The sequence below is a fragment of the Phocoena phocoena genome, chromosome 10 (genome assembly GCF_963924675.1).
Source record: "Phocoena phocoena chromosome 10, mPhoPho1.1, whole genome shotgun sequence".
In the NCBI taxonomy this organism is placed as follows: domain Eukaryota; kingdom Metazoa; phylum Chordata; class Mammalia; order Artiodactyla; family Phocoenidae; genus Phocoena; species Phocoena phocoena.
Genome location: NC_089228.1, coordinates 69,876,908 through 69,888,961, shown reverse-complemented (window position 1 = coordinate 69,888,961; position 12,054 = coordinate 69,876,908). Strand labels below are relative to the sequence as shown.

General features: G+C 48.2%; 1 protein-coding gene across 1 annotated transcript in view; it reads left to right on the top strand.

The window, feature by feature from the left end:
• KIF6 (kinesin family member 6) overlaps positions 1 to 12,054 on the top strand; it is a 379,056-nt gene that overhangs the window by 291,995 nt on the left and 75,007 nt on the right. The window contains exon 14 of the mRNA XM_065885960.1: positions 11,289 to 11,397. Coding sequence (XP_065742032.1) covers positions 11,289 to 11,397 — 109 coding nt within the window. The remainder of the gene's footprint in view (positions 1 to 11,288; positions 11,398 to 12,054) is intronic.

Genomic DNA, 12,054 nt, shown 5'->3' with positions numbered 1-12,054 from the left:
TTGATAAAGCCACTATGGAGAACAGTATGGAGGTTCCTTAAAAAACTAAAAATAGAACTACCATACGACCCAGCAATCCCACTACTGGACATATACCCTGAGAAAACCATAATTCAAAAAGAGACATGTACCACAATGTTCATTGCAGCTCTATTTACAATAGCCAGGACATGGAAGCAACCTAAGTGTCCATCGACAGAGGAATGGATAAAGAAGATGTGGTACATATATACAATGGAATATTTCTCAGCCATAAAAAGAAACAAAATTGAGTTATTTGTAGTGAGGTGGATGGACCTAGAGACTGTCATACAGAGTGAAGTAAGTCAGAAAGAGAAAAACAAATACCGTATGCTAACATATATATGGAATCTAAAAAAAAAAAATTGGTTCTGAAGAACCTAGGGGCGGGACAGAAATAAAGACGCAGGCGTAGAGAATGGACTTGAGGACACGGGGAGGGGGAAGGGTAAGCTGGAAGAAGTGGGAGAGTGGCATGGACATATATACACTACCAAACGTAAAATAGATAGCTAGTGGGAAGCAGCTGCATAGCACAGGGAGATCAGCTCGGTACTTTGTGACCACCTAGAGGGGTGGGATTAGGGGGAGAGGATGGAGATGCAAGAGGGAGGGGATATGGGAATATATGTACATGTACAGCTGATTCACTTTGTTATACAGCAGAAACTAACACACCATTGTAAAGCAATTATACTCCAATAAAGATGTTAGGGGAAAAAAAGGTATTCAGTAGTTTTAAAAGGGAGCTAGCTATGCACTTCGTGGCACCTCCTCTCATTACCCCTTCACAGTTACATTAAGAGACATGAGTTCTGTTAGCCTCACTTTATAGATGAGGAGGCTGAGACTGGGAGCAATTTAAATGGCAGACCCCACCCAGGTCACACAGCTAGAGTGAGGCCAGCACTCAATCCCACGGCTTCTCACTCCAAATCCTGTTTCCTTTTTGCAGCCACTGGACAGGAGGAACACTGAGGTTACACGCTAAAGCCAGTATTCTTCCTCAGTCATGTGAGGGAAGGAGAGTTGCCTGAGTAGGTGTGGAAAACTCCAGTGGCCTCTGCCTGGGGATTCCTGGGCAAGCAGGGAAGTAGTGAGGAGTGTGGTGTCTGCACCTAGTGGTCCCTCGAGCCCCAATTCCCCCACAGCCCAAGGAAACGCCCAGGTACTCCCAGCCAGGCTCTGCACCAGGCCGAGCTCCTTTCCTCTAGCTCCTGCCCCTCGGTTCCTCTAAAACCTGCCCCAGAAGGAACGCTCCTCCAAGAGCCCCTCTGCAGTCTGACCAGCCCCTCTGTGCCTGTGCAACCACCCGCACCATCTGTACCGCGTTACTCTCAGTGCCCTGTCTCGGGTGCTCTCCTGCTTTGTAACGTAAGCTTTGACCTTCTCATGTTCCCACTGCTTTCTATCCTAAGGCCAAGGGCAGCGGCTCTTCTATTTATCTGTAACGAGCCATGGGAGAGGGCTGTCGATAGCATAGATGCTCAGTACTTGTTAACAGATGGTCTGCCTCACCCACTGACTCACTGCCTGAGGGAACAAACAGATGTTTCATTTAAAGAATGAGATGTTTTCCAGAAAAGAAGCAGTTAGGATGCAGAGAGGTCAAAGGGAAAATGATGGCCTCCTAGATCCTTTTCACCTCTTTTTCATGACTGTTGCTCTTTTGGGGTGGGAGCTTATTTTCTGCCGAGTCCACACTCTGAGAACCTGGACCCTGCCCCTTCTCTTCTCTTCCCTGTAGTATCCCTCCTGCTCAGTCCAACAAAACCGTCTTAAGTGCATAAATTCTTTTTATCATGGAGACCCTTCTGAACACAAGCTCCGTATACCTGAGGGAAAGATAACTATTTAACTGGTCCAGCCGTAATTGGCTAACTAACAAAGTCCTCATAGAGAGTCAAGGCTTCACCACAAGTCAGCCAACTCCCCTTTTACCTCTGATCCTTACCCCACCCCACAGGTCCCCAGGTGAAGTAGCTCCTCCCAGCCACCTGGTGCCTTCCCTGTTTCCCCTTCACAAAGATCTCCCCAATTCTTCTGAGCTGCCATATGCGTTCATGGTTTTCAGTCCACATGCCAGCTCACAACCCTCCAAAAACTGCCTTTTTTCTCTTTACCACCTCTGAGTCCTGACTCCATCAGTCTGACCTCAGTGGTTTGCTGGTACTTATGAGATCATTTCTACCTGGCAAATGATTTCCATCTAGCAACACTATATGCAAAGAGAAGGTTTTGGAGTCAGACAAACCTGGAATCAAGTTATGGCTTTGCCATTTTACTAACTGTTGTGTTGGGGTCACTTTTAACCTCCTTCAACCTCAGTTACCTTACCTGTAAACTGGGCCCAATACTGCGTAGTTGACAGAGTCACTGTGAGAATTAAATGAGACAACATGTATAATACCCGTAGCACAGAGTTCTCAGTAAGCATTAGCTCCCCACCACCACCAGTAGAGTTATTGTAAAGATTAACTGAGTTAATATTTATGAACTATGGAACAGTGCCTGTCACATAGAAAACACACACAAAAAATAATTTCCCCCTTCCTTTTTTTCCCCAAAGAATGAACGCTGGCATATCTAAACTCCATTTTGACTTATACTTATTTCCAAGCCAGGGAAACAGAATTTTATCTAAATCCGCATACATTTCAGGGAAGGAGAATTTTGCTATTCGGCTAGAATGTAATTCTTTAATTCTATTTTTTAAATGTATCAAAATAAATTTGAGACGAGTGGAATTTATTCCCAATTTAGGCATACATAGAAAACTTGCCTCATTTCAGACAATAGGACATGTGAACTCAGCTTTAGCCACTGTCCCCAAAGCATAGGCTGACACAAGAACCAAACTCATCAGGGTGGTGACCAGGCAACAGAATCCTATTAACCATGGCCTTTGGAAGTGGTCAAGACATGTCAAACTCAGGGAATCCGGTATTTTTCAGATTCCACAGAATTTGGAGCCTCTTTCTAAGCTGAAGAGGAATGCTACCTTTCTGTTTAGTGGGCCTCTCAGTCAACTGCCCTTTAACCCACAAAGGGCTAGAACGCACATGATTCCCAAGGTTGGTCCAAATATTGGGCATGGAATGAGACCCCAAGGCCCTTTCGGGCTGCCACATCCGTGGGTTGAAATCAATGAAAAAGACCCCATAGGTCCAGGTTAGGCTGGCAGCAGGAGCTGCAGGATGATGTCTTATTTCGTGGAAACATCGCTGGCCTCCAGATTCCTGGGTGAACTCCAAAACGCAGAAATGCCAACATGACCCAGGCTGCTCTCCAAGCTCCATGCCTGTGTCTATCCACAGATCTCGCTAAGCAACCCACATGGGCACTTTGTCCTGAATGAGAACACTCACAAAATAAAAACCCCAGAGATGCTGGGTTAGGTTAGCTTTCGGCAGATGATCTTGGGACTATTGTCTGAAGGTTTTATGTTACTGCTGGAAATGGGCAACTATGTTCAAGCAGCTGCCCTTCTTTCAGGGGCTCCAAGCCCATCCGCTGGGCTGGCACATGGGACCTTTCTTCACCTTCTCAGGCCCACATCCATGACACAGCTGCATCAGGAGGGTGAATCAACCCCGGTACCAAGACAAAAAGGAAACACAGCCTGCCTCGTATGCTGCCCCTTCATTCTATCCAGCCTACATGGTCTGTGCTGCTGGGCCTGGTAGGTTGCCAGTGGGATGTGTGATTTCTGGCACCAGGAGTCAGGAACCCATCTGATTTATTTAGATGTGGTGCCACCATGGGGTGGGTCTCCTAAGGTTTCAGTGGCTTTCCACTTTGGATCTTCCCTTCACTCCACTCCCTAGAGCTCCTGCCAAGCCTGCCATGCTTCAGCCTGCTCCAAGCCAGCTCTAAGAATCTACTAATTAAAGGTTCTCCTTTGACATCTTTCATGCGGCCATTTAGGAAACTCCAAGGCAAGTCCTAATCTGAGGACTTTAGCCCAGGTGGTATCACCTGGTTTGAACATAGGCTTTTGATCCCAAAGCCTTTGGGGCACCAACCCATTCCAGAAGTTGTCAATCAAAAGGGAGAAGCAGGTTGGGCAAGTGTCCTTGGTCACCCCCAAAAGATCTGCTCTTTGGTCTTCACATCTGTAGTCACTTTGGCCGTGGCTAAGTGGTTTTGTCTTGCCTTCATCCTCTGATTCCATACCCTGCTGTACCCACCCAGCAACCCCACAAATTGTAGATGAGCTGCTCCTGGCCCTTAAAGTAAACAGAGCCATGGCACATGGCACTTCCTGTGGTGACCTCCACCACCCTGGCAGTGGAGAGACATGAATAGAGCGCTCCTCAGCATCTCCTCCCAGACGGCCACTCTCAGTGATTCGGGGCACTGATGCCACTCCCTGGGGAAAATTAACTTCATGTCAGCCCCTAAGGTGATGGAAGAAGGCAGCCATTTTTCCCTTAAAGCACAGGAATGATGCAAGTAACAGCAGCTGTCATTTAATTGGGTAGTAATGTGGGAGCCATCTATTATAGGAAGAGCTTCTATGCCAGGGATGATTGACTGGAAGAGGCTGCCTGAAGAGCTATGCTGACAACTCTAGTGCTATAATTAAGTTCCCCAGCAAAGGATGCTATGATTGGTTAGCAATGTCTTCCATGGGTATGAGGAAGGAAAGTGGGAACATGGGAGCTACATATGTGCCATCTCTGTCTTTCATGTAACTTCCAAAAACCTCCTCCTTCCTAGATGACAGCATCTACCCCACAGATGGGGTGGGGAGGACAATGAAAACAGCATCTCAGATGTCCTTTCTAATCTTTCTGGGAGATGGTCCATCCTTTAGCACCTCCCGATCTCATGAGTTCATTCAGTCCAGCATCAAAGGACCCTTTGCTCTCCATGCTAGAAGCTGCTGACTTGTCCTTCACCCGAGTTTCAGCCTGAAGCCATCACTTCCTCTCTATGGCCCTGCGGACACCCTCGTTCCAAGCACCATTCCCAAGAAAGCTGGACCACTGACCCTTCCCTTGGTCCTCCTATCCCTCCTGACCTATATGTTTCATGCCACCTTGATAAGTTATCCCTTCCTGTCATCTACAGTCTTCGTTCCTTTCCCTCCCGTTGGCCCATTCATTCTAACTTCTCCACACACTAGAGGATGGAATTCTCTTCTGGCTATTTGTGGGAGGCTATTTTTGTATATTTCACCTAAGTCAACACTTACTGAGAAATTTCAGTGCATATAGAACTTATATCAGATACCAAAAAATCACACTCTATCCCTACCTGTTGCTTCTCATTCCTGTATGCACTTCCGTGGTCTACATATTGTAGGTATTCATCATAACACTACATATCAAAGCCATTCCCTATCTTTGGTTTCGAAAGCTTCTGCTACCAAGCCACAGAGAGTGTAATCATCCCCTTCATACCAACCTTCTCCCTGCCTGAGCCCTGAATGTCCCTTCCCAGCTCTGAGTCTTCTCATGGTTTTAGTCCCAAACGGTGGGTTCACACCCCCTCTCCCCTTGGAATCCACCCCATCTCTCACTTTTCCTCATTCCCTGTTGGTCTTTTTTTCTCTCTTTCCTTCTTCAGTCAGAAGGAAGTGAGGCACCACATGAATAAATGTCCTTCCCAAGGAAAATATATTTTTGGCCCTGATTAGCAAATAATTTTTCAGCTTGAATAACACAACTCTCCATCATTTTATTCCTGTCAATTTTTAAGCAATAGCTTAAGCAGTAGTAGGTTGTTTGGGGGCAGCCAGGAAAATGAGCTCTGGCCCAGGAGCCCCAGACTAAAGGAAATCAGACAGCAGGCCCAACGGCAGCAGCATAAACTCTCCATTTCCGTTGTTTTTTCTTTCCATTTGGTTTCCATGGGGCCCTGTGTTGGGGGCAGGGAGGACTTCCGAAAGGACTGGTTTGTATTCTTTAGAAAAATAAGGAACCAAATTTCAGGATGGCAAAAAAAAAAAAAAAAAGAGCATTAAGAAATGTGTTAGGGACCAGTACCTAAGAACTTTGGGTGCCTATCATTTCCAGAAACCCAACTCCAAGGCTAATTTGGAGGGTACCTCATTGACTGCCGTTTCTATCTAAGTGCTCTTTAATAGGTATCAAAATCCAGAAGAGGTTGTACCTTCAGGACTTGGAAATATTTTCCATCCAACTCGCAGCCCAGAATTGAAATGTCCTATTTTGGTGCTGAGACTGAGAAACTCCTCTCCTTTAGGGTTTTTTTTGGGTTTTGGTTTTTGCTTTGTTTTGTTTGAAATTTTATACTACCCTGTGATATTTTATTTACTCTCCTTTAGGTTTTAAACAGTCCTGTGATTCAGCAAGCCAGCAGGCTTCTCTGAGTCATCCATATTTTCTGGGATTTAACACTGGGACCTATGACTGAAATTCACTAAAAGGAAACAACTGAGAACTAGAAGTGGGCATGGCAAATCAGAACTCCTGAGGGCCAAAGCTGATGAGCCTCTGAGTTTGACAGACTCAACAAAGTTGGGGGAAAGTATATCCATCTTCCCTTGCAAGCTCAGATCCCCCTGATTCTGGCACCAGCCTGAGACACCATCTTATGCCTCATCTTTGCAGAACCTCTTAGCTAATTGTCAAGAAATCATGGAGTTTTTCTTTGCTAGCCCTAAAATAGATGGCTTCAAGAGTATTTGTTTTTTTATAAAAGCTTCTTGGAGTTGAAATTCACCTCTAATGGTAACATGTAGTGGGGAGAAGATGGTGTTGGGTTTCTAAAATCACACCATACAGGGACCCACCCCATAGCGTGATGGCGGAGAGAGGGAGAGCAGTGGGTGCGTGCCTCTCCTCCACCATCGCGTCACAGTGCCCTGTCCTAAAAGGAACAATACTAAGTATCTAAAACATACATTCACTCATTCATTCATTCAAAAGATATTTGATTGAGTTCCCCCTGTGTGCCAGGTACTATCCAGGTGCTAGCAAGACTGCAGCAAACCAAACTGACAAAAACCCCTGCCCTCATGGTGCTTACAAATTCTAGACACACTAACAGAACATATTAACATATGAAGTAGGGGCTTCCCTGGTGGCGCAGTGGTTGAGAGTCCGCCTGCCGATGCAGGGGACGCGGGTTCGTGCCCCGGTCCGGGAGGATCCCACATGCCTCGGAGCGGCTGGGCCCATGAGCCATGGCCGCTGGGCCTGCGCGTCGGGAGCCTGTGCTCCGCAACGGGAGAGGCCACAGCAGTGAGAGGCCCGCGTACCGCAAAAAAAAAAAAAACATATGAAGTGAACTTTGCAAACAGTGAACAAAACTCATGGTTCTGTTTTTTCTGTGATACTGTAAAAAAAGACTTAAAAGTTTTAGACAAGATAGGCACTAATAAGAGTACAATCTCGTGGGTAAATCTATTTCTACCAGATCATTTGGAGGCCCACCACCTGCTTCCTCTATCAGGCATACTTTTCCCTGGAAAAACTGGTCTAAAAGCGGGTCTACCTTCCTCGGAAAGCTGGGCAATTTTTTACCCCTTTATAACCATTCCTTTAAGTGAGCCCCAGTTTCCTCCTCTGTAAAATGAAATTATGACCAGGGATCACGAACAAGTTTAACTGGAATAATATGTAAGAAAGCACTTGGCACCATGCTTAGCGTCAGGTATGCAAAAAATTCATTTCTGAGTCACCCAAAGGTCATTCCTATCAGGTGGCAGAGCCGCGCATATTAATCCAGTTGCCCTGTTCATCCACACTCCTCCAACCGCTCCTCCTGGGATCTCTTCCACTTCTCCACCTCGCAAGTGCCGCTTCATCTCCAGGACCCTTCACACACTCCCTGACAGAGCCGGCCCTCCCTCCCTCCCCGCCGCTCAGGCTGGACAACACGCCTCCCTTACAGCAAGCAGCAGCTCCTTTGTAATTATTTGTTCACTTTTCTTTCTCCCTTACTAGATTTTGAACTCTTTAAGGGCAAGGATCATGCTGTAATCTTCTCCTTCAAGTTTATATCTCTGTCACATGCCTAGCACGTGAATAAACAAAATGAATAAATACTTATCGAGAGAATAAATAAATCGATGATAATCTCATAGCGAAGTGAGCCCTCAGTCACTGCGCGCTCCACGGCTCCTGGTGTTTTTAGTGCACGATGTGTGCTTAGGGGCAAGAGCTCGCCAGACGAGAAAGAGCTGTTTTGCAAACCCTGAGAGGGAAAGGGAGGTGGAGGCATCTCTTCAGTCAATAAAAAGCTGCTGATTAGCTTAGTGGCTGGCCCCAAACTGGAGTGAGAACTGGTCTATTAGCACAGTCCAAAAGGGGCTGGATATGGGCTCTGAGCCAGCAGAACGGGAATGGACAAGAGTGGGACGTAGGTGGAGCCGGGGTCACACACCGCAGCTGCCTGTGGGGTTCCTTCCACGTGCCCCTCCCTGTGGACCCAGCCTCACCCTCCACGTGGCAGCTGTGAAGCCCCAGTAGGCTTCCAGGCCTGGCTTTGCCTCTTGGCCTTCAGTCTATGGGCATCCTCACCACCTCACCTTGACCTCCCTGAGCAGACACTTAGGATACGAGCTGCTGGGATTACAGCCGTCACACTCATGTCCATTCACCTGAGGTCATCACCGTCAAAGAACACCAATGCCAGAATCTTCCTCCACTGTAGCAGGAGGAAAGCCAATCCCGTGTTCCTGAGCATAAGCCCATGGCACTGCAGGACCCCAAGTGCCTTTTAAATCACCAAAAATATCAAATACTTCCAGTGTAACTATCCCATAATGTGTACTTTACTAAATTTTAAGTCTTTGAAAGTTGGGGATTTGTGTATAATATGTCACGGCGTTGGCCCCAAATTTCTTAGCACGACCTTCAAAATTCTCTGCAAAATGCTCCCAAACTACCCTCCTGGGCTTATCTCCTCTGTGCGCCCCCTGTCCCTTCTGCTCCCACTGCCTGGACCCCTCCACACCTTAGGGAAGGCCCCGTGGGGTTTTCAGCTGATTGTAAGTTCTTCCGGGACCTACTGCCGTATCGGCACCATGGGTGCGGGGAAACCTTGCCCTGGCCTCTCCACCCAGCTGTCACCCTGGGCTGTCAGCTCTAAAAGGAAGCAGAGCCTGGGAGAGTAAAGGCCATGGATGCTTCTTCTTTGCTGCAGCTTTCTGAACAACCCTCCACCCCACCTCCACCCTTGCCGCCTCTGGTTGGTGGAAGCCCTCTCATTACCTCCCGTGTGGGAAGCAATCTGGGGGTCCCACAGGCAGGCGGATTCCAGTGTAGTCTTGGTGGAGCTTCCCTCTCCCCCAGCCCTAGTCCAGAGAGACTCATTCCTCTACCCTCTGTGGTTAAAACAAATCATAAAAATGATAAATCATAAAAATGACGCAATAAAAGGCATACATTGTCAGAGCTGGGCATGGACTAGGGTGGGGAGAAGGTGTGGAATGAGGCCTTTGGCTCCTGGTGGGCTCTGCTGGGCCAAAGCACTCTCTGGCTAATGTCTCTCGCGTATCAGGGCTCATCTTTCTGAACATCGCCCAGACCCCTTCCCAGGCCCACCCGACTCGGGAGTGTGCGGGGCAGATGTGGAGACAGAACTGAGATGTGCCCATTTGCTTCTGATTGGAAAAGGGTGGGGTGTCTTTGTGTGCCTCACCATTCAGACATTCTTCATGGTGCTATTTTTATCAACAGTAATCATTAAATTGGTGTCAGATGGGCTGGTCCACTTCCTTACACCGGGGCTTTTCCAGGCAAAAGATGTGGTATGTGGCCCACATGAACGCACCTCTGGAACCCTAGGTCTCAGAGCGAGTCCCTCTAGTCCTGGACTGTGTTCCTATAGCAACGAGAGCAAGGCTCCTCATCACTCCTGGTTCATTCCTGACCCGATTCATTTAACAGACATACGTTGAGCACCTTCTAAATGCCAGGCATTGAGCGAGACACTGCGGACTCACAAAAAATATTATCTCTACCTCCTAAGAGACATGCATTTCATAAGAAAGGGCTGGCACGTGAAGTGGCAGTGTCTACTGGGCTGTGCATGTCACAGAAACACAGTGGAGGAAGGATTTGTTTAGTCTGGGCCTCACAGAAAGCTCCATGGAGGTGGTAGCACTCAGCCAGGGCTTCAAAGATAGAGTTAAGTGGATGAAAATACAGGAAAGGGAACCAAGGGCAGAGGCATAAAAAAATGACTCCATAGATTTATCCAAAATCCAGCTGTGAATGCAGCTGTCACCATGGGAGTCCCAGACCCACACCTGCCTGGAGCCTCACCCTGGGAGGCTGTGAGGAAGAGGGCTTCGGGGCAGGAATGCCATCTGCTCACTCCCAGGGCCCTGGCCGTTCTGACTCTGGTTTCAGAGTTTGGCCCCTGAGCAGCGCCCAGCCTCTGGGACGGGGGGACAGGGGGCGCACAGAGGAGATAAGCCCAGGCTTGGCCTGTAATGGCTAAAGGGACTCAGGAGGGCTTCCCTGGTGGCGCAGTGGTTGGGAGTCCGCCTGCCGATGCAGGGGACACGGGTTCGTGCCCCGGTCCGGGAAGATCTCACATGCCATGGAGCGGCTGGGCCCGTGGGCCATGGCCGCTGAGTCTGCGCGTCCGGAGCCTGTGCTCCGCACGGGAGAGGCCACAACAGTGAGAGGCCCGCGTAACAAAAAAAAAAAAAAAAATCAAGTACTTAAAGGGACTCAGGAGGTTGAAGTTAGACCTGAGCCAGGAACCTGCACCGCAGTCCGCTTGCGGATCTTGTGATTGAGAACTTAACTCTCAAGTTAGAACTGGGGCCTCTCACTAGACACAGGTAGCAAGGATGAGTCACTCTATGGAGACTAAGGGCAGAATTTTCTAGATTCTTAATCTTTGAGTTGGGATTATACTTCTTTTAATTAAATGCCTGGAAATTCAGGGTAAAATTTCACAGAAAACGAAAATGGGGCATAACAGGAAAATGGGCAGAAATGTGGCCCTGAGTGATGGCAGAAAGTGGTTTTGCAGATGTCCCCGGACATCCAGGGCTTGGCGCTCTGGTTTTCATTTCCTCTGACCAGACATTCCAAACTCCACCCCCCACGAGTCACGTGGATGCCCAGGCTCAGGCCCACAGGGCGCGGCAGGTGTCACTGAAAGGGCCTCCTCGGCGGCTGGTGTCGGCCAGCTGGAAGAGCCTGGGGTCACCTGTCTGGTCAGGAGCCTCTCTGCTGTGGGCCTCTTTGGCCTTACAGTCTGACTAAAGCGACAGTGAAATTAATGGGATCCTGATGCTCTGACTGAGGCCATTTCCCCGTGTCTCCAAACAGGGATGAAAGAGGAAATGTCATTTGGACGCCAGGAGGCTTTTGAAATTTTCAAGAGGGACCATGCTGACAGCGTCACCATCGAAGACAGCAAACAGATTCTGAAGCAGAGGTAAGGCTGGCACGGTGAGCAGCTGGTCCTCCAAAGCTTAGCTGGGCCAGCCTAGAGAAAATTGATTTCTGAAAAAAAGGCACAAGGTGTATGCAGTTTCACGTTGAATGACATCCAGGCTGGTACACTTCTCTCCCATACGTTAAGCCTCACCATCCCATTACTGCTGGGTAAGCGACGTTAGAGCAGGGCTGTGACTGACAGCACTTTGTATACAGTTCTCACATCTCACATGAATTCTCATCAGCCTGGGACTCTATTGCTATTTCACTGCCCCAAAGGCAAAGGAAAAAAGTGTCTACAGACCAAATGATACATCTTAGAACTCTAGGCCCTCTGGCTGCTCAGGAAAGCCGTCCTGTACTTCTTGGTCAAAGGAAGTATTCACATGCACATCCTGTGACCCAGACACCTCTGGTGTGTTCCCCAGGCCGGAAGCAGAGCAGGCTACACCATCTGCTGACAGGTTGTCCAGCAAGCCCGTGTTCTGGACCCTTTAGAAAAAAGTTAGAGGTACCTCATTTGTTTCAACTAATCCATGAATTCGACGCATGTCCTCAAACTGGACGTGTGGCTCTAGAGTTCAAAACTAGAGTTCTAGACTGCGAACTCTCATATGTCACATATGACTGCATCTCAGCACACAGTACATTTTTA